The sequence below is a fragment of the Mixophyes fleayi genome, chromosome 6 (genome assembly GCF_038048845.1).
Source record: "Mixophyes fleayi isolate aMixFle1 chromosome 6, aMixFle1.hap1, whole genome shotgun sequence".
In the NCBI taxonomy this organism is placed as follows: Eukaryota; Metazoa; Chordata; class Amphibia; order Anura; family Limnodynastidae; genus Mixophyes; species Mixophyes fleayi.
Genome location: NC_134407.1, coordinates 12,669,039 through 12,697,004, shown reverse-complemented (window position 1 = coordinate 12,697,004; position 27,966 = coordinate 12,669,039). Strand labels below are relative to the sequence as shown.

At 46.1% G+C, this 27,966-nt stretch overlaps 1 protein-coding gene across 1 annotated transcript; it reads left to right on the top strand.

Annotated features, from left to right (window-relative positions):
• The first annotated feature begins 43 nt into the window (after positions 1-43).
• P3H3 (prolyl 3-hydroxylase 3) lies at positions 44-27,863 on the top strand. Its single transcript, XM_075215824.1, has 15 exons — positions 44-470; positions 4,076-4,228; positions 4,438-4,615; positions 5,119-5,250; positions 5,956-6,089; positions 7,818-7,907; positions 8,646-8,698; positions 8,790-8,821; positions 11,356-11,480; positions 11,644-11,739; positions 11,851-11,998; positions 12,370-12,487; positions 13,596-13,671; positions 15,092-15,232; positions 27,251-27,863. Exons 1-15 carry the CDS (start codon positions 105-107, stop codon positions 27,422-27,424), a joined length of 2,016 nt encoding a protein of 671 aa, XP_075071925.1. The 5' UTR covers positions 44-104; the 3' UTR covers positions 27,425-27,863.
• Positions 27,864-27,966: the final 103 nt, after the last annotated feature.

Here is a 27,966-nt window from a genome sequence, read left to right as displayed (position 1 = left end):
CCCTGTAAGTAGCTCTCCTCCCTCCCTCCCCCTGGATCTTACTCCCCCCCCCCCCTCTCTGTACTGAGTCCTGGTGCTCAGACTCTTCCTGGCAGCCCCCCACCATGTGTGTCCCCCTCTTGTTCCTGTCCATAGCTCTGGCTCAGGGTCTCTCTCTGCCGCCCGCGGACGAGCTGCTGTGGGACGGGGTCAGGTCTTTCTCCCGGGGTGAGTGGTCGGGGGCCCGGGATAAGCTGTTGGGGGCCCTGCGTAGCCTCCGTGAGGTCCAGGGGATCCGGCTGAGATGCAGGGAGGAGTGTGGGCTCCGGGGGCCCCGGCTGGAGGAGGCGGTGATAGAACGGGCGGACTGCCTGGTCAGCTGCGAGGGGCTGCGGCTGGGACAACCCTCCCTGTACCGACTGACGCACGAAACGGAGAAGACCTTCCAGAAGGGGGCGCCCTATAACTACCTGCAGGTCGCCCACTACAAGGTGAGAGGAGCAGGGTGCAACGCTCTGCAGGGAGCTGACAAGGGGGGGGCATGGTGCAATGCTCTGCAGAGAGCTGACAAGGGGGGGGGGCATGGTGCAATGCTCTGCAGAGAGCTGACAAGAGGGGGGGGCAGAGATGCAATAGTCTGCAGGGATTCCTTATACTTTACCACTAGTTGGGGCAAGTACTAGGGAACAGACTGTAAAACTTTTTGGCAAGGGGGGGTGTACTGGGAGCCTATAGACCAGAATGCATTGCTGTCAAGTAGAGTCTTGCACACGTGGATGTGTGTATAATGTGCAAGGGGGATGGGTAGTGTGCAACATCTGTGTAGAGTGACTGTCAGAAACCCCCCCAGGTGTTAATGTGCATTCCTGGATGTGTAGAATTGAAGGCAGGCGTCTAGCGCGATGAGATGGCCAATGGTGACTGGTCACCCTCCACCTCCCTCTGTTTGATCACTTGTTTTTGTTTTTGAAAAGATGCCATATTCTGACAGCATAAAAAAAATGAAGCACGTGACCTATTTCATTATTAATGTAATACATCCTGCATAGGAGGTCAGACAGCAGGTATGTGTCACTAACAGAAGGCTCAGGTACAACACTATATGGACAAAAGTATTCGACGCTTGACCATTACACCAATAGGGACTGTAATGAGATTGTATTCAAATACATATACTTTAATATGGAGGTGGTCCCACTCTTCTTGGAAGGCTTTCCACAAGATGTTGGAGTGTTTCTGTGGGAATTTGTGCCCATTCATTCTGTAGAGCATTTATGAGGTCAGGTACTGATGTTGGAGGAGAAGGCCTGGCTCACAATCTCCGTTCCAGGTCATCCCAGAGGTGTTCGATGGGGTTGAGGTCAGGGCTCTGTGCGGGCCAGTCAAGTTCTTCCACACTCATCAAACCATGTGTTTGCAGCCCTTGCTTTGTGCACTGGGGCACAGTCATGTTGGAATAGAAAAGGGCCTTCCCCAAACTGTTGCCACAAAGTTGGAAGCATAGCATTGTCCAAAATGACTTGGTATACTGAAACATTAAAATTGCCCTTCACTGGAGATAAGGGGCCTAGCCCAAACCCTGAAATACAGCCCCATACCATTATCCCTCCTCCACCAAACTTCACAGTTGGCATAATGCAGTCAGGCAGGGAACGTTCTCCTGGCATCTGCCAAACCCAGACTGACCCATCTGACTGCCAAACAGAGAAGCGGGATCCATCATGCCACAGAACACTTTTCCACTGCTCCACAGTCCAGTGTCGGTGTGCTTTACACCACTCCATCCGACGCTTGGCATTGGTCTTGGTGATATAAGGTTTGCATGCAGCTGCTTGGTCATGGAAACCCATTCCATTAAGCTCCCGCTGCACAGTTTTTGTGGTTACATTAATGCCATTGGAAGTTCGAAATTCTTACGCACCATGCGCCTTAAAGTCATTAACCCCGCTCTGTGATTTTACGTAGTCTTCTACTTTGTGACTGAGTTGCTTCCACTTTCTAATAATATCACTTACTGTGGAATATCCAGCAGGGATATTGCAAAGGCATCCTATCACAGTACCACGCTTAAAATCACTGAGCTCTTTAGAACAGCCTATTTTGTATCACAAATGTTTGCAAATGGCTAGGTGCTTGATTTTATACACCTCTGGCAACGGCTCTGATTTGAAACACCTCAATTCAATAATTAACAGATGTGGCCAAATACTTTTGTGCATATAGTGTTGCTGTCGCTGGTGGGAGTCTTGGGCAAGATGTAACTGATACTGGTGGGTATCTCGGGCAAGATGTAGCTGTTGCTGGTGGGAGTCTCGGGCAGGATGTAGCTGATGCTGGTGGGATTATCGGGCAGAATGTAGCTGATGCTGGTGGGATTATCGGGAAGGATGTAGCTGTTGCTGGTGGGAGTCTCGGGTAGGATGTAGCTGTTGCTGGTGGGAGTCTCGGGCAGGATGTAGCTGATGCTGGTGGGAGCCTCAGGCAGGATGTAACTGATGCTGGTGGGAGTCTCGGGCAGGATGTAACTGATGCTTGTGGGAGTCTCAGGCAGGATGTAACTGATGCTGGTGCAGTCTCAGGCAGGATGTAACTGATGCTTGTGGGAGTCTCAGGCAGGATGTAACTGATGCTGATGGGAGTCTTGAGCAAGATGTAGCTGTTGCTGGTGGGAGTCTCAGGCAGGATGTAACTGATGCTTGTGGGAGTCTCAGGCAGGATGTAAGTGATGCTGATGGGAGTCTTGAGCAAGATGTAGCTGTTGCTGGTGGGAGTCTCAGGCAGGATGTAACTGATGCTGGTGGGAGTCTCGGGCAGGATGTAACTGATGCTTGTGGGAGTCTCAGGCAGGATGTAACTGATGCTGGTGGGAGTCTCGGGCAGGATGTAACTGATGCTTGTGGGAGTCTCGGGCAGGATGTAACTGATGCTGGTGGGATTATCTGGACGGATGTACCTGTTGCTGGTGGGAGTCTCAGGCAGGATATAGCTGGTGCTGGTGGGAGTCTCGAGCAAGATATAGCTGTTGCTGGTGGAAGTCTTGGGCAGGATGTTGACGTTGCTGGTGGGAGTCTCGGGCAGGATGTAGCTGTTGCTGGTGGAGTCTCAGGCAGGATGTAGCTGTTGCTGGTGGGAGTCTCGGGCAGAATGTAGCTGTTGCTGGTGGGAGTCTCGGACAGGATGTAGCTTTTGCTGGTGGGAGTCTTGGGCAGGATGTAGCTGTCGCTGGTGGGAGTCTCGGGCAGGATGTAGCTGTTGCTGGTGGGAGTCTCGGGCAGGATGTAACTGATGCTTGTGGGAGTCTCGGGCAGGATGTAACTGATGCTTGTAGGAGTCTCAGGCAGGATGTAGCTGTTGCTGGTGGAGTCTCGGGCAGGATGTACTGTTGCTGGTGGGAGTCTCTGGCAGGTGGTTGCTGTTGCTGGTGGGAGTCTCGGGCAAGATATAGCTGTCGCTGGTGGAAGTCTTGGGCAGGATGTTGACGTTGCTGGTGGGAGTCTCGGGCAGGATGTAGCTGTTGCTGGTGGGAGTCTCGGGCAGGATGTAGCTGTTGCTGGTGGAAGTCTTGGGCAGGATGTTGACGTTGCTGGTGGGAATCTCGGGCAGGATGTAGCTGTTGCTGGTGGAGTCTCATGTAGGATGTAGCTGAATCTGGTGGAGTCTGAGGTAGGATGTAGCTGTTGCTGGTGGAGTCTCAGGCAGAATGTAGCTGTTGCTGGTGGGAGTCTCGGGCAGAATGTAACTGATGCTGGTGGGAGTCTCGGGCAGAATGTAGCTGTTGCTGGTGGGAGTCTCGGGCAGGATGTTACTGATGCTGGTGGGAGTCTCGGGCAGAATGTAGCTGTTGCTGGTGGGAGTCTCGGGCAGGATGTTACTGTTGTTGGTGGAGTCTCAGGTAGGATGTAGCTGTTGCTGTTGGGAGTCTCAGGTAGGATGTAGCTGTTGCTGGCGGGAGTCTCGAGCAGAATGTAACTGATGCTGGTGTAAGACAAAAAGTAGCTGTGTGAGCTCAGGTACAGCATAGCTGTTGCTGAAAAGAGGCTCAGTCTGGATGTGGATGACGTTGGATGTAACTGTGGCTGACACACTCTTTTCCCAGCTGGAGGAGTTAGATGAAGCTGCCGCCTCTGCATTCACTTTCTACATGAGGAACCCACGTCATGAACAGATTCAAGAGGATGTGCAACGCTATCGCCGTATGAAAGGCGTCCAAGAGCAGAGCTTCCGAGATTTAGAGGAGCCCTCATACAAGGTAAGGGAGCAAATAAAGAAATTCCCAAAAATACAGGAGCTGCCACCAATGACTGGTTAGGCCACGCATGGTCTCTCCACTTCGGGTGCTTGCTGCGGCAGATCACCCCTGTGGCTGGTCATTACAGGTAGTCTCTAGATGTGGTCTTTCTGCCGTCTCCCCCTTATCCCAGTTACACTAATTGTGACTGCTGTGTTCTCTCGTCCCAGGCGCTCTTTATCCAGGCGGTGTCTCTTCTGTCTGAGGGTAGACCTTCCACGGCAGTCTCAAAGCTGGAGGAGTCACTGGCCTCCTACCTATCTACGCTGCAGGAGTGCCGCACCCTCTGTGAGGGAACGCGGGAGCGAGAGAATCAGACGCACCGAGACATGTCTGAGGTGATTGCAGGTATTTACTGGGTTCTCAAATGTTCTATATCTCAGGTTTTGTTCATGGTCCATGTCCATTGTGTCTTGTAAGCAGCAATTATAAAATAATGCAACGTGGATTTTAGGTTTAAAGGACAGTGTATAGGACCACTATATCTAAAATATATAACCACACATGTATCCGATATCAGGCAAATGCCTGAGTTCCAAAATGACCTCCATGCTGGACAACAATCTAATTGGATAATTATTGGGCATGTTGATAAATGTTGCATAAAGGCGACCGCAGATAGCCGCTATAAGCCTACGTGACCGGTATTCTCAGACTGCAGCCATCAGCTCCAGTGATGCCGGAAAAGACCAGTCGCTTTGCCCTAGTGCCAAACGGCCGAATCTCTTCCACTTTTCCCAAGTGTCCCTTCTTCCCCACATCTGATCTCTCCCCTTCGTCGGTACTCTACCAGTTCTCACTTGTCTCTGACTACCCACAGTCTCCCTCTCACTGCTCTTTTCCCATCACAGAATATTACACGCAGGTCTTGCAGTGTAAGCAGCGTTGTGTCCTCGAAGTAACTGTGATGCCGGGACAGAAACGTTCGGAACAGGATATCATCGTGTCACATCTGCGGTTGCTGCAGGATGGATATACCCAACGTAAGTCAAACACGCGAATCCTGGTATTGGTATTGCCCGAGTGTCAAAGGGGAACACCGCTCATTTTTTTTGTAACTTACCAGTTCCTAGCTGATAATAACTGTGGATGGGTCCCACCTCCTCAGGTGTAATACAAAACAAAATGTATAAAACGTAACGCTCACCTAGTGGTCTGGTGGGGTCTGCTACAGCGACCCAGGGAAGACCTTCAGTCCCGAGCCCGGCTCTTTATAGCTAGCAGCGCTAGAGCTCTTTCCAGTAACTGGAAGGTTTCCTATGGGAATCTCAAAAGGCAAAGCACTGCAGGGGAACTTGTTAGTGTCATTTTACTGCTGCCTTATGGTTGAAATAAAGCAAGTAATTTTACTGCTGCCTTATGGTTGAAATAAAGCACATATGAATGCTGCTAGTCTTCAGAAAGCTACAGACGACCTTTATTAATAGAGATTGAAAAGAAACTAGTTGGGGTATTTACAACCACTTATATTCGACAAGCCCTCACTTATTCATTGCAAAAGACATTGAAAGGCAGCAAATATTTGTCATTCATAACTATCCAAAATACTTTTTGTTCTTGCACTTTATATTTCATGTAGATCATCTCATAATAAATTAGGTTGTCAATTATTATGGGCGGAGACCTGCTCTGTGTCCTGTAAGGGAATATATATGCTTCAGCTGGTAACTCTTTGGGTGTTTCTCTAGTTGAGGACTGGGCGTCTGCTGCAGCGACCACTCGATCGTTACTTCTCTTCCATCCTCACAATGAGACCATCCTAGAGAGCCTTCAGGGTTACGAAAAGCGACTGGAAGGTGGAGGAAGCAGGAAACCGCGAGAGGTAACTGTTCGGTATATTTTTAAAAAGTGATTGTTTCGAACATATTTATTTCCTAGCAATATATATATATTGTATTATGACCAAATATAGTTTTACAATAAGCGTGCAATTTCCTTTTTTGATTTGTACTGAGGACGAATTAGGAGAAGTAACATAGTAACATAGTAACATAGTTGATGAGGTTGAAAAAAAGACACCAGTCCATCAAGTTCAACCTATTTTGGATCTCCTGCGATCCTGCACTTATATTTGAAATTAATCCAGAGTAAGCAACCGCCCATCTGTTTCAATTTTGAAAATCCCCCCAGACTCAATATTGCAATCCAATTTTTACCCTATATCCAGTACTATCCTTTATTTTAAATTAACGGTCGTATCCCTGGATACACCTTTCCGCTAAAAATTTGTCTAACCCTTTCTTAAACAGTGTTCTGCTACGTACGTGTTAAACTATAAGGTGGACAGTGAAGATGACTGACTAGGAATTATAAATTGTGTGAATGGGGGAGAAGAGGGGTTCCTGGGATAGAGCTAGAGGAGAAATATTTTTGGGGAGTGTTGCGGCTTTTCCAAAACAGTCCAGGTTTTTGGTGCTGGAAGAAAAAATAACGTAGACTTGCAATCTACAAGGAGTAATAGTATTAGTGGGGATATATTAATATAACTTTTATACCACATGTTGCAAAAAGGAATTATGGAGTGCCTTTGTGGGCCAAGAACATTTTTTGATCACGGTTTGAGAGCTGTGCGATTTTCTTGCTGTGAACAGAGATAGCTTACCCTTATACCCTATAAAAGAAAAGACAAACTTTCAAATGCGTAAAATGCAAGCTTTGGGTGGTGCATTGATTTTTAAAGCTTAAAGAAGTTTCCAGCTTCGGACAACTTTAATAATTTATAAATGCTCTCAAGTGTCCTTTTCACGCAGATGCTATATTTTGCCTCGTGCCTTCCATTCCTTTATGAGGCTTATCAGTGCTCCTGTAGTTTAAAAGTCTTTGAAAATGTTATTATATCCTATCCCTGGTTGGTGCCTTTCTTCTGATATGCTTTGAATCTTCTTTGATCCTCATGATGAAGCTCTTCTTTGCAATTGAACTTTCGGACGGTGGTACCTCTGACACACAGGTGTATTTTTTTTAAAATAAATGTAATCACTTTAATTGTACACAGGTGGGCTCCAGTCAGTTATCTGTGTGATCTATGAAGACACCTGATCGCACTTATTTAGGGATATCTTGGGAAAATTGGCAAATATTTGTATGTAATTAATAGAACTATTGGTGGGTTGTTTTTATATGACACAAGAGTATTTTCTGTTGTAAGAATTCCTCAAAAAATCAGTTTTGATTTTATGAAGTAAGAAAATAAAATTGTAAAAATGTCAAAGGGTGTGAATACTTTTTATAGCCACTATAAATCACCTAGATAGGGCAACTGGCAAAAACAAATGTGCTTAATATATATAAATACCTTGGTAAAAAACACAGAGAGGGTCTAGGAAGATAAGACATTTAGTAAATGTTGCAGGTTATAAGTACGTACCAATAAATTAATGTTGTCTGAAGGTGGAAATCAGCTTAACATGTGAGTATGTAATATGCCTAGATTATGATAGATGTTTTCAGTCCGTTATAACGTGTCTTTGAATGGTTCTGTATGCAGCCGTGTCTGGTCATGTATGTACAACTCATCAATGTGTCCCCATGACGTGTGTCTGTATTATAGAACATAGACTCATACGTGCGCCAGGTGCTGTCAGAGAAGAAACTTTTGTACTACGCCATGGAACATCTGGACATCTCGTTCCAAGATCCGGTCAGTCTTTATTTACGTTGAAGCTTGTGTGTCTTATAGAGAACATATGATGACATCCCATCCCCTCCACCCATGCCAGGGCCAAACGCAGGATTTGTAGAGGGGGGTTTCCACACCACGCCACCAGTGGGCGTGACCAGCATGCATGGGGGCGTGGCTATAATATTAGACAGTGCTTGGCTGCTCTCCAACTCTTCCTATCCCTATAATATACATGGGTAATGCTGTGTGCACTACTGTTAGGTGCAGCTCTCCCTTTTCAAGCAGAGCCGTGTGAAGAGGGGGCAGGGTCCAGCCACCTCAATTATACAGTGCCCCAGGCTTGGAGGGGGGTTTCCAGGCCCTAGGAAACCCCCCCCCCCTCAGTTTGCCTATGCATGATGATGATGCTGGTCCACCCTTCCAGGCTAGAACGGGGATAGACTCGGCTTAGAAATAGCCAATGTTTGCCCTGTAGATAAAAGACAATTATAATTTTATTGCTGGTTCAAAAACCCCTGAAATCACACGTATGATGCTTATTCTGCAGTAGTAGCAACCTGTTCCATTGTGTGCAGAAAAGGGCCACATCTGGGCCGCTATACAGACCCTCATGTCTACACTACTCACACAGTGAATCATCTGTCTTATGGCAGACACCTTGGGATTCCCTGTATTAGTGTTATAGTGAATGTCACTCAATATAGTATGTAACATATTATTCATGTGTAGGCCTGTCTATGCGCTTTTGTGTTTCAGGATCTCTGGACACCAGAGGAAGTTATTCCAGAGAGTCTTAGAGAAAGAGTCAGGTCAGTTGCTGTTGTGGATCAGGAGCCATGTTTACTGTTCCATGTATTAGACCCTTCTGTTATAATAACAAGGCTTTCCTTTCTCATGTAGGACAGAGAGAGCAGCTGCAAAGGAGACTGGGAGTGAGTATGAGTGAGCCTCAGAGTATTACTCCAGAGCTGTGATCATGTGATCAGGGTTCTCCTGAGCCTCAGAGTATAAGTGGAGCGCTTTGGCGGTGTGTGATCATGTGATCAGGGTTCTCCTGAGCCTCAGAGTATAAGTGGAGAGCTTTGGCGGTGTGGGATCATGTGATCAGGGTTCTCCTGCGCCTCAGAGTATAAGTGGAGAGCTTTGGCGGTGTGTGATCATGTGATCAGGGTTCTCCTGAGCCTCAGAGTATAAGTGGAGAGCTTTGGCGGTGTGGGATCATGTGATTATGGTTCTCCTGAGCCTCAGAGTATAAGTGGAGAGCTTTGGCGGTGTGGGATCATGTGATTATGGTTCTCCTGAGCCTCAGAGTATAGGTGCAGAGCTTTGGCGGTGCGTGATCATGTGATCAGGGTTCTCCTGCGCCTCAGAGTATAAGTGGAGAGCTTTGGCGGTGTGGGATCATGTGATTATGGTTCTCCTGAGCCTCAGAGTATAGGTGGAGAGCTTTGGCGGTGTGGGATCATGTGATTATGGTTCTCCTGAGCCTCAGAGTATAGGTGGAGAGCTTTGGCGGTGCGTGATCATGTGATCAGGGTTCTCCTGCGCCTCAGAGTATAAGTGGAGAGCTTTGGCTGTGTGTGATCATGTGATCAGGGTTCTCCTGAGCCTCAGAGTATAGGTGGAGAGCTTTGGCGGTGTGGGATCATCTGATCAGGGTTCTCCTGAGCCTCAGAGTATAGGTGGAGAGCTTTGGCGGTGCGTGATCATGTGATCAGGGTTCTCCTGAGCCTCAGAGTATAGGTGGAGAGCTTTGGCGGTGCGTGATCATGTGATCAGGGTTCTCCTGAGCCTCAGAGTATAGGTGGAGAGCTTTGGCGGTGCGTGATCATGTGATCAGGGTTCTCCTGCGCCTCAGAGTATAAGTGGAGAGCTTTGGCGGTGCGTGATCATGTGATCAGGGTTCTCCTGCGCCTCAGAGTATAAGTGGAGAGCTTTGGCGGTGTGGGATCATGTGATCAGGGTTCTCCTGAGCCTCAGAGTATAAGTGGAGAGCTTTGGCGGTGTGTGATCATGTGATCAGGGTTCTCCTGCGCCTCAGAGTATAAGTGGAGAGCTTTGGCGGTGTGGGATCATGTGATCAGGGTTCTCCTGAGCCTCAGAGTATAAGTGGAGAGCTTTGGCGGTGTGGGATCATGTGATCAGGGTTCTCCTGAGCCTCAGAGTATAGGTGGAGAGCTTTGGCGGTGTGGGATCATCTGATCAGGGTTCTCCTGAGCCTCAGAGTATAGGTGCAGAGCTTTGGCGGTGTGGGATCATGTGATTATGGTTCTCCTGAGCCTCAGAGTATAAGTGGAGAGCTTTGGCGGTGTGGGATCATGTGATTATGGTTCTCCTGAGCCTCAGAGTATAAGTGTAGAGCTTTGGCATGTAGTCATGTGATGTGGGGTCTCTTGCACCTCAGAGTCTAAGTGTAGAGCTTTGGTGGTGTGGTCATATGATGTAGGGTCTCTTGCACCTCAGAATATAAGTGTAGAGCTTTGGCGGTGTGGTCATGTGATGTGGGGTCTCTTGCACCTCAGAGTATAAGTGTAGAGCTTTGTCGGTGTGGTCATGTGATGTGGGGTCTCTTGCACCTTAGAGTATAAGTGTAGAGCTTTGGCGGTGTGGTCATCTGATGTGGGGTCTCTTGCACCTTAGAGTATAAGTGCAGAGCTTTGGCATGTAGTCATGTGATGTGGGGTCTCTTGCACCTCAGAGTCTAAGTGTAGAGCTTTGGTGGTGTGGTCATATGATGTAGGGTCTCTTGCACCTCAGAATATAAGTGTAGAGCTTTGGCGGTGTGGTCATGTGATGTGGGGTCTCTTGCACCTCAGAGTATAAGTGTAGAGCTTTGTCGGTGTGGTCATGTGATGTGGGGTCTCTTGCACCTTAGAGTATAAGTGTAGAGCTTTGGCGGTGTGGTCATCTGATGTGGGGTCTCTTGCACCTTAGAGTATAAGTGCAGAGCTTTGGCGGTGTGGTCATGTGATGTGGGGTCTCTTGCACCTTAGAGTATAAGTGTAGAGCTTTGGCGGTGTGGTCATCTGATGTGGGGTCTCTTGCACCTCAGAGTATAAGTGCAGAGCTTTGGCGGTGTGGTCATGTGATGTGGGGTCTCTTGCACCTCAGAATATAAGTGTAAAATTTGGCGGTGTGGTCATGTGATGTGGGGTCTCTTGCACCTCAGAGTATAAGTGTAGAGCTTTGGCGGTATGGTCATGTGATGTGGGGTCTCTTGCACCTCAGAGTATAAGTATAGAGCTTTGGCGGTATGGTCATGTGATGTGGGGTCTTTTGCACCTCAGAGTATAAGTGCAGAGCTTTGGCGGTATGGTCATGTGATGTGGGGTCTCTTGCACCTCAGAGTATAAGTGTAGAGCTTTGGCGATGTGGTCATGTGATGTGGGGTCTTTTGCACCTCAGAGTATAAGTGTAGAGCTTTGGCGGTATGGTCATGTGATGTGATTTATTTTCTGTCCTGCAGAGGAGCTTCCTTATGAGGAGGTGACAATCACACTGACCCCGAGACAAATGAATGGGACAACAAGGACTACTCTGGATGGAGTCCTCAGTGAGGATGAGTGCGATTCTCTGCTCAGGCTCGTGCAGGTGAGGGGAAGAGCAGCAAGTTGTTGGAGTAGAAAGATAAATTCCATTGTCCCTCATTCCAAGGAGTGAGATGGTGGTCAGTGGAATGGACCGAGAGCAAAGCATGGACAGAGCTTGTGTAGTGGCTCATGCTGCCATGTATTTATCCTTTCTGTGCACGCAGGAAGCTGAAGCAACGGGGGACAGGTTCAGGGGAAGAAGATCACCTCACACCCCACGAGAACGAATCCAAGGTCTGAGTGTACTGCAAGCTCTGCAGGTAACGCCCTCTGCTGGTCTGGAGAGACACAAGTTCTCTGTACGTACTCTCACATATATGTCTTACTAATCGTCCTATTGCTTGTAATTGTATTGTTATGTCTGTGTGCAGATGGCCTCCTCAGGAACCGTGGACCTCAATCACGCGCACCTTTATTACCACGCCACCGAGCGCGCCAGAGTTCTGACGCAGTCTTATTTTGAAACGGAGACTCTGCATTTCTCGTACGCGCAGCTAGTGTGTCGGTCGGCCATTGATGGTAACAGCAGCTCCTTTGTATGTTGATTAACATGTGTTGGCTGTGTGAGGGGAGTGACGGGTACCACGGGCTTCTCCTAAGCCTATGATATCCGTGGTTATTGTAGTATTAGTTATTTGGTGAACAATTAGTGGCTATCTATTAATCTGATTTCTATCTTAGATATATCTAGCTATCTGTGTGTCTGTCTATCCCATGTCTGTCTGTCCGGATTTCCTGTCTAGGACACAGACCAGTGAGACCTTGGATGTGGAAACTGTTTCCTGTTTTGTTATTAATTTAGAAATTCAGTTCATTGGTGGCTGTTATACTCTCTTATCTTCTCATCATATATTTCTCTCCTCCTCTCTACCTGACACGGTGTATACCAGGAGAACAGGAGGGACGGACCGATCTCAGTCACCCTGTTCATGCAGATAATTGTATCCTGGAACCTGAGGAGAAGCAGTGTTGGCGGGAGCCCCCTGCGTACATGCACAGAGACTACAGGTGAAAGAGGCGGAGATCGGTCCTAGAGGCAGCCTAAGGAGAGGGAACGGGAGGTGGATTACAGTCTCCGCTGAGGGAACAGTTATTGTGTATTACAGTCTAGTGAAGGAATGGGGAGGTGCGTTATAGTCACGGGTGAAGGAATGGTTGAGTTAGATAGGGACTGTCCCGCCCAATCAGGACAGTAGGCAGACTAAACTAGCCCTGTCATTATTAGCCTCCATATTTAATACTCAGAGTCCATGTTTAGTTTTTAGACAATGTAATAGCCCCCATCAACCGCACATTTAATAAATAGAGAACCCATGTTAAATATATAGCCCCACAGTCACCACATTACACTAAACTCTCCCCCACTACATTACATTAAATACCTCCAACTACATTACATTAATACCTCCCACTACATTACATTAATACATCATCACACTTACCTGATCTACAGAGCTTGAATCCTTTAGGATCTCTGCACATGTGGGAGCTGGCATCAGCCCCACAAGTGATAATGGATGGAAGAGAGTGCTGACCCAGAGGGGAGCTGGGGGAGCAGAGGGGAAAGTGAGAAAAGGAAGGAGAGGAATATGGTGAGCCAGTACCAGGGGTGAGGAGCAGATCAACCCCCTGCCCTTACTGGCAGTGCACCAACTCTTAGGATGTCAGACCAAGAACTGAGCCAATTTCAGGGGGCTGGTCCCAGATGTTGCGGGTACAGCCATCAGGAAGGACATCAATGCAAAGTCTGGTGTCCTATAGCATGGGCCTGCATCCTGTAAGCCTGGGGATCACAGACCCCTATCCCCCTATTATAATCCACCACTAGAGGGGGTAGTTCTACTGAATTATAGTCTTGAATGAGGAGGTGGTGAATGTTGATTACAGCCTCTGTTGTGGGAACTTTTTGATTTATCTGTGATTTATCCTTTTTATATTTGTAACTTTCTATTATTTATCCTAAATATATCTGCTACGTTCTGTGACTTATCCTTCTTTATTAACATTTATTAATGTAGCGCCAACATATTCTGCAACCGTACGATCCTTATGTCCTATATCTGCGACTTTCTATGACATATCTTTAATATATCTGTGACTTATCCCATTTATATAGTGGGTTCCTGTACCTGAACGATGACTTTGAAGGGGGAGACCTCTTCTTCACAGAACTGGATGGTCTGACCGTTACGGTGAGTGAGAGACTCTCCGCATTCTTCCCAAACAAGCAAACTCCCTTGTAGTTTGGGTATAGTTGGGGTAGAGCATGTCCTAGATCAGTGTTGGCTAACCTGTGACACTCCAGGTGTTGTGAAACTACAAGTCCCAGCATGCTTTGCCAATATATAGCAGCTTATTGCTGGAATGGTATGCTGGGACTTGTAGTTTCACAACACCTGGAGTTTCACAGGTTAGCCAACACTGTCCTAGATCAACTTTACATTTCAGTGTAAAATTAAGCTATCGAATATTTGTGCGCTACATGATAAAACAGACAGTATTTATCTTAAGTGTAAAATAATAAAATAATTTGCAGCCCTTGTATTATTGTAACATGGTTTTGTCCAGGAAAAAAGTTACTCATATTTTTGCCTTACTTTCCTTAATGAATCAGGCCCATATATGTCTATAGTTCACTTAAATGTAATTTGAATATCTTAATATGTTTTTAACTATTGTATGTATTGTCTTATGCTGATATAAGGTAGTAATGTGAGATGTAATACCTCCTGATAGCCTGTAGGTGATGCTGTAGGTGATCTGATTTATCTGCCAAAGCTTCTATATACTAAAGCTGAACTTAGCACATACCTAAATGAAGTTATATAGACTTAACTATATCCATTACTCAAACTGTCTGTTTATTACAGACACAAAAAAACATCTAGAATACAACCAATAAAAATGTTTGAATTATTTTTTTTCTAAAAGGCAGATTACACTAAGGAATGTCTTTCAAATCAATGTTCCATACATCCCCTTAGTGCCAATTTTTGTGGGACAGCCCCGATGTCCAAATACCTGAAATAGGTGTGGTCTATCAGAGAGGGGTGTGGTCTCACAGAAGACTTTTATTTAAACGTCCATTAAGTCATTTCTGCTCCCGCTCCCTCCTTTTTTGCAGGGCTTATCCCAAGAAGCTGTGCTGGAGTCACATCCTCCCCTTCCCCCCGTGGTAACTGGGGGTTTCTTATCAGCTGCTCAGCCACGTATGAGTTTCCACTGAGCGTGAAGTACCAACCTGTCTTCCAGTTCCTTAAGCAGAGGAGGGGCCGTGACACTGCTGGACAACCGTACACTTCCCAGTGCTCGTTCTACAGAGCCCAGCAGTGTCACCGCTCCTCACTGCTTTAGACAGGTGGGAATGACACTGTTGGCTATGTCAGCGCTCACTATGACTCACGGTTACCATGTAGAAACAGTTGTCGGGTCTTTTCCTTATATACCTGCAGAAATGAGCGTTCAAGGGCATGGGGTTGCAATTAAAAATGTTTCATTATTATTTAACATTACTTTGCATAAGTTCCTTTTTACTATAGTTATTATAGTCATAAACCATTGCATTCTGCCCTTTAATTCACCACTGTTATCGTTTTTCCCCTACATGGGCAGGCGGAGGTCCGTCCTCGCTGTGGCCGCCTTGTCATGTTCACCTCAGGAGGCGAGAATGCCCACGGCGTGCGGGCTGTGACCCAGGGTAGAAGATGTGCCATAGCCGTGTGGCTCACCGGATCAGCGGAACACGCCGAGCAGGTAACACTCGTATTACTACATTGTGTGTTCTTGTGCGACTTGTCCTCCCCGTGTCACACTCCCAGCTGTCATTTGACCTCTGGGTTACACGTCTTTTCCTTGATTGCTGAGATTTTCTGTCTGTCGTGGAAAAACAAACATGCAAATGATATAAAATACATACTACTGACATGCACAGACATTTTTTAGCAGCTTATTGGAGCCGGAGATCTCTGTGATAAGGATGACATTTTGCAGAGCATTTTTTTCTTACTCTGCAGAACGTCAATTGCAGTCAGAGTGTCTGTAAAGTTCAGTTATGAAAAGGTCCTGCAAACTCGCGCTATAGCTCGCTGTCGCTGTTCGGTTAAGCAATGCGCTAAAATATGGGCACAAAACGGCACTTGCGCTGAGGGTCTGCACGTTTAAAGGTTTGAATATGGCCCTTTATTAAAAAAAATTATTATCAGTGTGTAGTTTAGCTTTAAATCATCACTAAACAATAGTAATTTTACTTTGATTCAATATATTCAACCAAATAGGCTTAAATGCCAATCTTCTTCAGGATTGGTGCAGTAGTGGAGTCTGGTTAATCCTTGTGGGTTGATCCCTACTGGACGCCTATCTTACACTGGCCAGAAACGTTGAGACTACTTAATTGCTTTTGACAAAATTGCACAGTGCAGTTCCTAAATTTATCAAAATCCTATGAGATTGAATCCATCTGGTAGGATGGAAAGTCAGGATGGCCGACACTCTTATTAGTATATTGTGAGGTTGTCTCTGAACCTTAGCTGCTGGGCCTAATTTCCATTGCAGTCCATTCAGATCTATGCAATTTGGTCCAAGTTGTTACAGATTCAATTGGATGGAATTAATCTAATTGGATCCAATCGGTTTGCTGCGTGGGGTAGATGTTGTCTAATCTAGGGGTGTAACATTTAGTGGGTGCACTTTTCATCTCTGTGTTCATTGACTTATACAAATTAGGCAATGAGCAGAGACAGAGTTGTAACTGCTCACTTAGAAACATAGAATTTGACGGCAGATAGGAACCGCTTGGCCCATCTAGTCTGCCCAATTTTTAACCTATAGTAACCTCAAACCCTATTTGATCCTTAGTTCTTTGTAAGGATATCCTTATGTCTATCCCAAGCATGTTTAAATTGCTCTACTGTATTATCCTCTACCACCTCTGATGGGAGCTATTCCACTTATCCACTACCCTTTCTGTGCAGTAGTTTTCCTCAGATTCCCTCTGAACCTCCTTCCCCCCAGTGTCAGTACATGTCCTCGTGTTCCAATACATCTCTTCCCCCCAGTGTCAGTGCATGTCCTCGTGTTCTAATACTTCTCTTCCCCCCAGTGTCAGTACATGTCCTCGTGTTCTAATACTTCTCTTCCCCCCCAGTGTCAGTACATGTCCTCGTGTACTAATACTTCTCTTCCCCCCAGTGTCAGTACATGTCCTCGTGTTCTAATACTTCTCTTCCCCCCAGTGTCAGTACATGTCCTCGTGTACTAATACTTTTCTTCCCCCCAGTGTCAGTACATGTCCTCGTGTACTAATACTTCTCTTCCTCCCAGTGTCAGTACATGTCCTCGTGTTCTTATACTTCTCTTCCCCCCAGTGTCAGTGCATGTCCTCGTGTTCTAATACTTCTCTTCCCCCCAGTGTCAGTACATGTCCTCGTGTTCTAATACTTCTCTTCCCCCCAGTGTCAGTACATGTCCTCGTGTACTAATACTTCTCTTCCCCCCAGTGTCAGTACATGTCCTCATGTTCTAATAATTCTCTTCCCCCCCAGTGTCAGTACATGTCTTTGTGTACTAATACTTCTCTTCTCCCCAGTGTCAGTACATGTCCTCGTGTTCTAATACTTCTCTTCCCCCCAGTGTCAGTACATGTCCTCATGTTCTAATACTTCTCTTCCTCCCAGTGTCAGTACATGTCCTCCTGTTCTAATACTTCTCTTCCCCCCAGTGTCAGTACATGTCCTCGTGTTCTAATACTTCTCTTCCCCCCAGTGTCAGTACATGTCCTCGTGTTCTAAAACTTCTCTTCCCCCCAGTGTCAGTACATGTCCTCATGTTCTAATACTTCTCTTCCTCCCAGTGTCAGTACATGTCCTCATGTTCTAATACTTCTCTTCCTCCCAGTGTCAGTACATGTCCTCATGTTCTAATACTTCTCTTCCTCCCAGTGTCAGTACATGTCCTCCTGTTCTAATACTTCTCTTCCCCCCAGTGTCAGTACATGTCCTCGTGTTCTAATACTTCTCTTCCCCTCAGTGTCAGTACATGTCCTCGTGTACTAATACTTTTCTTCCCCCCAGTGTCAGTACATGTCCTCGTGTACTAATACTTCTCTTCCCCCCCAGTGTCAGTACATGTCCTCGTGTACTAATACTTCTCTTCCCCCCAGTGTCAGTACATGTCCTCGTGTTCTAATACTTCTCTTCCCCCCAGTGTCAGTACATGTCCTCGTGTTCTAGTACTTCTCTTCCCCCCAGTGTCAGTACATGTCCTCGTGTTCTAATACTTCTCTTCCCCCCAGTGTCAGTACATGTCCTCGTGTTCTAATACTTCTCTTCCCCCCAGTGTCAGTACATGTCCTCATGTTCTAATACTTCTCTTCCCCCCAGTGTCAGTACATGTCCTCGTGTTCTAATACTTCTCTTCCCCCCAGTGTCAGTACATGTCCTCGTGTTCTAATACTTCTCTTCCCCCCAGTGTCAGTACATGTCCTCGTGTTCTAATACTTCTCTTCCCCCCAGTGTCAGTACATGTCCTCCTGTTCTAATACTTCTCTTCCCTCCAGTGTCAGTACATGTCCTCCTGTTCTAATACTTCTCTTCTCCCCAGTGTCAGTACATGTCCTCGTGTTCTAATACTTCTCTTCCCCCCAGTGTCAGTACATGTCCTCGTGTTCTAATACTTCTCTTCCCCCCAGTGTCAGTACATGTCCTCCTGTTCTAATACTTCTCTTCCCCCCAGTGTCAGTACATGTCCTCGTGTTCTAATACTTCTCTTCCCCCCAGTGTCAGTACATGTCCTCGTGTTCTAATACTTCTCTTCCCCCCCCAGTGTCAGTACATGTCCTCGTGTTCTAATACTTCTCTTCTCCCCAGTGTCAGTACATGTCCTCGTGTTCTAATACTTCTCTTCCCCCCAGTGTCAGTACATGTCCTCGTGTTCTAATACTTCTCTTCTCCCCAGTGTCAGTACATGTCCTCGTGTTCTAATACTTCTCTTCCCCCCAGTGTCAGTACATGTCCTCCTGTTCTAATACTTCTCTTCCCTCCAGTGTCAGTGCATGTCCTCGTGTTCTAATACTTCTCTTCCTTTGTAGAATGTTTCCCTCCTGCACCTTGTTATAACCCTTGATATGTTGGAAAGTTTCTATCATGTCCCCCCGTTTCCTTCTCTGCTCCAAACTATACATATTAAGATCTTTTAGTCTTTCCGGGTAAGTTTTGTGCTGTAGACCATGCACCATTGTAGTTGCCCTTCTTTGTACAGTCTGTAATGTATTTATATCCTTCTGGAGATTTCTGCAGTATTCTAGATGAGGCCGTACCAATGACCTATACAGTGGTATTATTACTTCTTTCTACTATTGATTCCTCTCCTTATACAACCACTATCTGACTTGCCTTCCTCATTGCTCTGTTACACTTTTTACAGCTCTCTACTCACTCGGGACTTCACCATTTTTACTTTTATCTCGTATATTAATAATTTACTATTTGACCATTATTGACAATTGAACTGGGCTCAATTAGTTCTGAATTATATCCATTTGCTTTCATTTTTTTTTGTATTCTTTATTTATTGTTTGTCACACATCAATTACGCAGGTAAAATCCACAAAATCTTATATGTGCAGATCTGTAGTTTAACAACGGAATAAATAACATAACAAACAAATAATATCTTTTAATACAGGAGAGATAGGCTATAGGGGGAGCTGAGGACAGGGGGTGAGTCATTTGGATGGGGAGTTGTCCCAGGAAGGCCGCCGTCATCCAATGTGGGGAGGGCTGCAAACGAATCCAGATTCATCGGCAGGTACCTGGTGCAAGAAGGGAATTAAACGCTAATAAAAATGAACGCTATGAGATTAAGTGAATTCCAGGTGAGAGCGGTTGGCATCACTTTCTTTAAACGTCAGTTGAAGAGATCTGGGGGTATATTTACTAAACTGCGGGTTTGAAAAAGTGGAGATGTTGCCTATAGCAACCAGTCAGATTCTATCTGTCATTTTGTAGAATGTACTAAATAAATGACAGCTAGAATCTGATTGGTTGCTATAGGCAACATCTCCACTTTTTCAAACCCTCAGTTTAGTAAATATACCCCCTAGTCTTTCATGTCCATATAAAAATCTATTGCATTGAACCACTCTGGTACAGAGAGTGGAGTCTGTCAGATTTCCAGTGTCATTTAAGTTTTAAAGGTGGGATCTTCTTGGGGCTTGGACCATGAAGAGCTACAACGACGAAGAGGTGGGCGTATGGGAGAGAAAGGACTGACCTATGGTTGCAGGAAGATAAGTCTGGCGACAGAGTCACGGGCCATAAAACGCAGACAGCGCTGTCTCGCTCTCAGTTGCTGCGTGTCTGTGGCAGTCAGTTTAGACGGAGTATATACCGAGGAGGGGGTCTGGGGGTATCCAGAGTGATACAGTATAGAACAGCAGAGGATTGTACACACGTGATTAAATGTACAGATGAACACGTACACTATACATGGCTGAGAATGGCCAAGCACGGCATGGTGTGATAATCAGCTGCTCAGAGGAAACCAGGGCAAGGATAGATCACAATAATCATCATCCTGACATGGGAACGGAGGGGATGAGCCAGCCATCATCATCATCATCATCATCACCATTTATATAGCGCCACTAATTCCACAGCGCTGTACAGAGAACTCATTCACTGCCCCATTGGAGCTTAGTCTAAATTCCCTAATACACAGACAGACAGAGAGAGAGAGAGACTAGGGTCAGTTTTAATAGCAGCCAATTAACCTACCAGTATGTTTTTGGAGCATGGGAGGAAACCGGAGCACCCGGAGGAAACCCACGCAAACACGGGGAGAACATACAAACTCCACACAGATAAGGCCATGGTCGGAAATTGAACTCATGACCCCAGCGCTGTAAGGCAGAAGTGCTAACCACTGAGCCACCGTGCTGCCCAGCCAGGATTTAACTGAAGATGACTGGAGCAGCGTTCAGTGATTCGGTATCTCCAGAAATCTTTTTTCTTTCAATGTTGACCTTCACTGATCTTGAGTAGATTTATATAGTGTTTAATGGTTCTCAAGGGACCATATAACCAACATTAATCCTCTGTGTCCCTCAGGCAGACTCTGAACTTTTTTCATTTTTCACCATCTCTGCTTCCGTGTGATGATAGTTTGACAGCTGAGCTTATAAGTAAATCTTCAGGGTAATGTCACGCGAGTGATTAACATGACAGTTTTACCCGCTGACTTTGTGTTTAATACCCATGAAACAGCATGTAGGCTAACTTCTGTTTATCAGGTGGGGACTAGCAGAATATCTGGTCTTCTCACCGCGATCTTCCAATCAGAGCGACCGGATCCATCCAATCTGCTCCCAACATGGCCGCCTGTAATAATCAACCACTGAATAACGTTGTCATTAACAACGCTGACATAAAAGGAAAAGCAATAAAGTAGTTTTCTCTCTTTCTTCAACAAATCAAATTTTATTTGTTGAAGTTTAGATCCATATTAATCATAAGGCCACTAGCAATTAAGAATGAGTATTTTAATCATAATATTTTTTATATAGGGAACCATCTGTGTCATAAATGTTAACATAGAAACATAGAATTTGACGGCAGATAAGAACCACTTGGCCCATCTAGTCTGCCCAATTTTCAAACCATAATTGATCCTTTATTCTTTATAAGGATATCCTTATGTCTATCCCAAGCATGTTTAAACTGCTCTACTGTATTACCCTCTACCACCTCTGATGGGAGGCTATTCCACTTACCCACTACTCTTTCTGTGAAGTAGTTTTTCCTCACATTTCCTCTGAACCTACTCCCCCCAGTGTCAGTGCATGTCCTCGTGTTCTAATACTTCTCTTCCCTCCAGTGTCAGTACATGTCCTCGTGTTCTAATACTTCTCTTCCCCCCAGTGTCAGTACATGTCCTCGTGTTCTAATACTTCTCTTCCCCCCAGTGTCAGTACATGTCCTCGTGTTCTAATACTTCTCTCCCCTCCAGTGTCAGTACATGTCCTCGTGTTCTAATACTTCTCTTCCCCCAGTGTCAGTACATGTCCTCGTGTTCTAATACTTCTCTTCCCTCCAGTGTCAGTACATGTCCTCATGTTCTAATACTTCTCTTCCCCCCAGTGTCAGTACATGTCCTCGTGTTCTAATACTTCTCTTCCCCCCAGTGTCAGTACATGTCCTCGTGTTCTAATACTTCTCTTCCCCCCAGTGTCAGTACATGTCCTCGTGTTCTAATACTTCTCTTCCCACCAGTGTTAGTACATGTCCTCGTGTTCTAATACTTCTCTTCCCCCCAGTGTCAGTACATGTCCTCGTGTTCTAATACTTCTCTTCCCACCAGTGTTAGTACATGTCCTCGTGTGCTAATACTTCTCTTCCCCCCAGTGTCAGTACATGTCCTCGTGTTCTAATTCTTCTCTTCCCCCCCAGTGTCAGTACATGTCCTCGTGTTCTAATACTTCTCTTCCCCCCAGTGTCAGTACATGTCCTCGTGTTCTAATACTTCTCTTCCCCCCAGTGTCAGTACATGTCCTTGTGTTCTAATACTTCTTTTCCCTCCAGTGTGAGTACATGTCCTCGTGTTCTAATACTTCTCTTCCCTCCAGTGTCAGTACATGTCCTCATGTTCTAATACTTCTCTTCCCCCCCAGTGTCAGTACATGTCCTCGTGTTCTAATACTTCTCTTCCCCCCAGTGTCAGTACATGTCCTCGTGTTCTAATACTTCTCTTCCCTCCAGTGTCAGTACATGTCCTCGTGTTCTAATACTTCTCTTCCCCCCAGTGTCAGTACATGTCCTCGTGTTCTAGTACTTCTCTTCCCCCCAGTGTCAGTACATGTCCTCGTGTTCTAATACTTCTCTTCCCCCCAGTGTCAGTACATGTCCTCGTGTTCTAATACTTCTCTCCCCTCCAGTGTCAGTACATGTCCTCGTGTTCTAATACTTCTCTTCCCCCAGTGTCAGTACATGTCCTCGTGTTCTAATACTTCTCTTCCCCCCAGTGTCAGTACATGTCCTCGTGTTCTAATACTTCTCTTCCCCCCAGTGTCAGTGCATGTCCTCGTGTTCTAATACTTCTCTTCCCCTCAGTGTCAGTGCATGTCCTCGTGTTCTAATACTTCTCTTCCCCCAGTGTCAGTACATGTCCTTGTGTTCTAATACTTCTCTTCCCCCCAGTGTCAGTACATGTCCTCGTGTTCTAATACTTCTCTTCCCCCCAGTGCCAGTACATGTCCTCGTGTTCTAATACTTCTCTTCCCCCCAGTGCCAGTACATGTCCTCGTGTTCTAATACTTCTCTTCCCCCAGTGTCAGTACATGTCCTCGTGTTCTAATACTTCTCTTCCCCCCAGTGTCAGTACATGTCCTCGTGTTCTAATACTTCTCTTCCCCCCAGTGTCAGTGCATGTCCTCGTGTTCTAATACTTCTCTTCCCCTCAGTGTCAGTACATGTCCTCGTGTTCTAATACTTCTCTTCCCCCCAGTGTCAGTGCATGTCCTCGTGTTCTAATACTTCTCTTCCCTCCAGTGTCAGTACATGTCCTTGTGTTCTAATACTTCTCTTCCCCCCAGTGTCAGTACATGTCCTCGTGTTCTAATACTTCTCTTCCCCCCAGTGCCAGTACATGTCCTCGTGTTCTAATACTTCTCTTCCCCCCAGTGCCAGTACATGTCCTCGTGTTCTAATACTTCTCTTCCCCCAGTGTCAGTACATGTCCTCGTGTTCTAATACTTCTCTTCCCCCCAGTGTCAGTACATGTCCTCGTGTTCTAATACTTCTCTTCCCCCCAGTGTCAGTGCATGTCCTCGTGTTCTAATACTTCTCTTCCCCTCAGTGTCAGTACATGTCCTCGTGTTCTAATACTTCTCTTCCCCCCAGTGTCAGTGCATGTCCTCGTGTTCTAATACTTCTCTTCCCTCCAGTGTCAGTACATGTCCTCGTGTTCTAATACTTCTCTTCCCCCCAGTGTCAGTACATGTCCTCGTGTTCTAATACTTCTCTTCCCCCAGTGTCAGTACATGTCCTTGTGTTCTAATACTTCTCTTCCCCCCAGTGTCAGTACATGTCCTCGTGTTCTAATACTTCTCTTCCCCCCAGTGCCAGTACATGTCCTCGTGTTCTAATACTTCTCTTCCCCCCAGTGCCAGTACATGTCCTCGTGTTCTAATACTTCTCTTCCCCCAGTGTCAGTGCATGTCCTCGTGTTCTAATACTTCTCTTCCCCCCAGTGTCAGTACATGTCCTCGTGTTCTAATACTTCTCTTCCCCCCAGTGTCAGTGCATGTCCTCGTGTTCTAATACTTCTCTCCCCTCCAGTGTCAGTACATGTCCTCGTGTTCTAATACTTCTCTTCCCCCAGTGTCAGTACATGTCCTCGTGTTCTAATACTTCTCTTCCCCCCAGTGTCAGTACATGTCCTCGTGTTCTAATACTTCTCTTCCTTTGGAGAATGTTTCCCTCCTGTACCTTGTTATAACCCTTGATATATATGAAAGTCTCTATCATGTCCCCCCTTTCCCTTCTCTGCTCCAAACTATACATAATAAGATCTTTTAGTCTTTCAGGGTCAGTTTTGTGCTGTAGGCCATGCACCATTGTAGTTGCCCTTCTTTGTACAGTCTCTAATGTATTGATATCCTTTTGTAATATGGCCACCAGAACTGAACACAGTATTCTAGGTGAGGCCGTACAAATGACCTATACAGTGGTATTATTACTTATTTCTTTCTGCACCTGATTCTTCTCTCAATACAACCAAATATCTGACTTGCCTTCCTCATTGCTTTGTTACATTACTGACCTGCCTGTAAGTCATCTGAAATAGTGACTCCTAGATCCCTTTCCTCTCCAGTAGTTTCCATTATAGTGTCATTAATACTGTATTTAGCCTTTGGATTTTGAGACCCAAGTACATGATTTTGCATTTTTTGCCATTAAGCTGTAGTTACCACTCTCTTGACCGTTCCTCTAGTCTACCTAGATCATCAGTCACTTGTTTTACCCCACCAGGTGAGGTATAGTAACAAAGGACGTTATGGACAAGCAAAATATTCATTAGCAACAACATTTTTGAAACAAATAACATCCGACTTACTAAAATGTATCATTCTCTTACCGTTACAACTATCAGCCAACTTCAAGAGTTTAGAGTTTTTTCGGGTACTTTCTTTATCATTTCACAGCTGATGTTCCAAAATACATTTTACATGATTTGGTGTTTGTCAGTTTTGAGCGTTACATCTGTGACTCCAACAACTGGGCTCATCCACATGAGAAAGTCTAATGTGTACTAGACAGATGACCACTCTGATAAACATCAGACGTCCGCATGGGCCACCCCTCTAACCTTTTAAAGGGCCGCACATTACCATAAATCTTCGTAATAAGATAAAACAATACGTTTAATTAAAGAAGGGAATACCTATCTGTAATAATATATCAGCAGACATATTAATGTAAGATAAACAAGTGCTACAAACTATAACTGACAATAATGGAGGAAGGAGCTGGGGGCCGCCGGTGAAGGGTCAAGAGGGGGAGGGGCGCATGCCCTCCTAGAGCCGTCTGTTGTTTATAATTGAACTACTGGAATCCGGTTTCCATTGGCTACAACATATTTTTCCTGTGCGCCAGAGTCGGCTGCAGGAATGTCCCCCATGGCAGTGTACTATGTATTTATTTTATGTGTATAGTTTTGTGTTTTGTTTTTTTTATAACATCTATTGTATTTGTAGTTGCCCCACATTTTTTAATGCTATTTCCGCCTTCAGATTACTTTATTATTGGATTGTACATGCTGCTGTTCTACGTCTTTTGCCAAATCCATTGCTTTTCCCTTCAGGCTTCTTTCTGTGATTTTCAGCCATGTTTTTAGATCACCAGATAGAGGTATTGCAATGTAGATTCCCAGGAAGACAACAGAGGTCTACTGGGAAATCTGCAGTGGGTACAGTTATAAGCGGCTTTGTGTCATATTCCAAGGGAGCTAAAGAGAGAGAGAGAGAGAGACAGGGAGAGAGAGAGGAAGGGAGAGACAGGGAGAGAGAGGAAGGGAGAGCGAGAGAGGAAGGGGGAGAGAGAGGAAGGGAGAGAGAGGGGAAGGGAGAGAGAGGAAGGGAGAGAGAGGAAGGGAGAGAGAGGAAGGGAGAGAGAGGAAGGGGGAGAGAGGAAGGGAGAGAGAGGGAGAGAGGAAGGGAGAGAGAGGGAGAGAGAGGAAGGGAGAGAGAGAGGGAGAGAGAGAGGAAGGGAGAGAGAGGAAGGGAGAGAGAGGAAAGGAGAGAGAGGAAGGGAGAGAGAGAGAGAGAGAGAGAGAGGAAGGGGGAGAGAGAGAGAGAGGGGGGGGAGAGGGAGGGAGAGAGAAGAGAAGGAAGCTAGAAGTAAAAAGCAAAACATGTGGTAAATTCCCATGCACCTGGAATTAGCACATACCACTATGTGTAGGCGACAAGGCTGCACTCTACACAACACTACGCTCATTAACTACCGATGGGTCAGATTATAGGATGCTGTATATGTGCCTGGTCTTATATGATTGTTCTGGTAAGAGAGGTGATTGATCTGAACACCAAGGGCTCGTACAGACCAGCGTTATGCAGGAATTTGCTCCCGACACTTTACGCCTGAGCCATCTGCTCTAAAATTCGTGCAGGCGCCAGAACAACAGAGTTTCAGGGGTAGATTTATCAAACTTTCTAAAAAGGAAACGTGGACGTGTTGCCCCTAGCAACCAATCAGATTCTAGCTGTCATTTTGTAGAGTGTACTGCATAAATGATAGCTAGAATCTGATTGGTTGCTATGGGCAACTCCTCCACTTTTACTTTCATTGTGTGACCTGCAGAGATGTGCAGGCACTGGGATCACCAAGATAAAGGGGGGTGAGGGTGGCTTTTTAAAGGCGTCCCGTGCCCTGAGCTCAGCTTCCAGCTGGTGGTCTTATTACACATATAGCACGTTCCTATGGGCATTATCACCAAAGTAATAAAAAAATCAAACACTCACAAAGTGCCACATAATACTTTGTAATACAAACAGTCGTGATATCCCTTCGCTCTTATTATTAATTTAAGTAATAAATGAAGCTAAGCCGGGATCCGTTAGGAGAAAAATGGAAACATTTATTTTAAAGAAGGGAGTGGATGTAAAATCGTAGGAGGTTGGGCCTTCATGTGACGCTTAGACTATTGTGCGTCTCTTGATGAAGCTAGGCGCACTTCTAATTGGCAGAGAGTAGGCGTGTACTGTGTACTGTGAAGTGTGTTGGGCACCATCTAGGTGCCCCAGGGCATATCCAAGACGTTTTGTGATGCGCATTCAGAGGCTGACGCAGAGTTGGTAAATGGGAACACGGGAAAAATAGCCCAATTCCTGCCCATATACAGAGCCATGCCCATCTCCAGACGCGTCTCCACGTTGGCAGCACATGCGCCCGGTGTACAAGTCATCATCATCCGCTAGTATATATACCTGCCCAGTAGCAGTTAGGCCCCTAACACATATAGGCGTGTTTCCGCGGGTCTGCATGAGCTGCCTTCGCGGAAACACGTCTTTGCTGTACTCGGCCAACGTTAGAATGCCGCGTTCCCCCCTCCCTGTAAGGATCGCACAAGCCTGCATATGCGCGTGCCGTCTTTCTCGTTGTACAAACCGGCGATGGTACATCCCTCTCTGCCCCAGCCCCGCGCGTACAGGACAGGTCTACTGACTCATCACTCTGGGACTTCTGCTCTAATTCTCGTGTACATGTTTTTCTCTGGCAGGAAAGAACTCAGTCCAAAATCCTGATAAGCGGAAACGTCGGGCAACAAGAGACAGCAGACAGCGAGACCGCCAGGACTGGAACAGAGACAGCCGCAGGTGAGAAGGAGCCTGGGAAACCCTCCGGTCGACAACAGAGAAGAAGAGTGGCCAGGAAAATCAAGGATGAACTCTAAAGACAATGCAGTGAGACTGCATGAGAGTGGACACAAAGATACTGAGATCCAAGGGTTAACGGACCTCTGTCTGAATTACGGGTAGTGCAGACCTGTGCCGAGGGACATGTATAAGTCTCAGGCAGAGGAAGAGTTAACATTAAAACAAGTAAATTGGTCAAGGGATGAACGAGAGTTTATGGGTGGAGCTTCTGCAGGTCACAGGTGTTGCTGGGATTAACGGAAGGATGCTCTGCAGAGAGCTACAGGGGTGCAGGGAGTGATGCTCTGAGGGTCTCTAACAGAGCGGGTCTCAAGTCAGCGCATGACTCCGTCTCTCCCTGTTCGTGCAGCTTTTGGGACTAAAACTCTGTGGTTCCACAGCAAGCGATGGGTTAACGATGTGGTAATTGGCAGTGTAATTTTGTCATTTTTATAATAAAGCCTGCAGTTTGCTCTCTCTGTGTGTCCCGGGGGGTGACGTGAATTGCCGGTTCTGCCAAAATCCCAGGATGTTTGGTACACAATAACGTGTCTGTGTGCGCAGCCTGGGGGGGAATCAG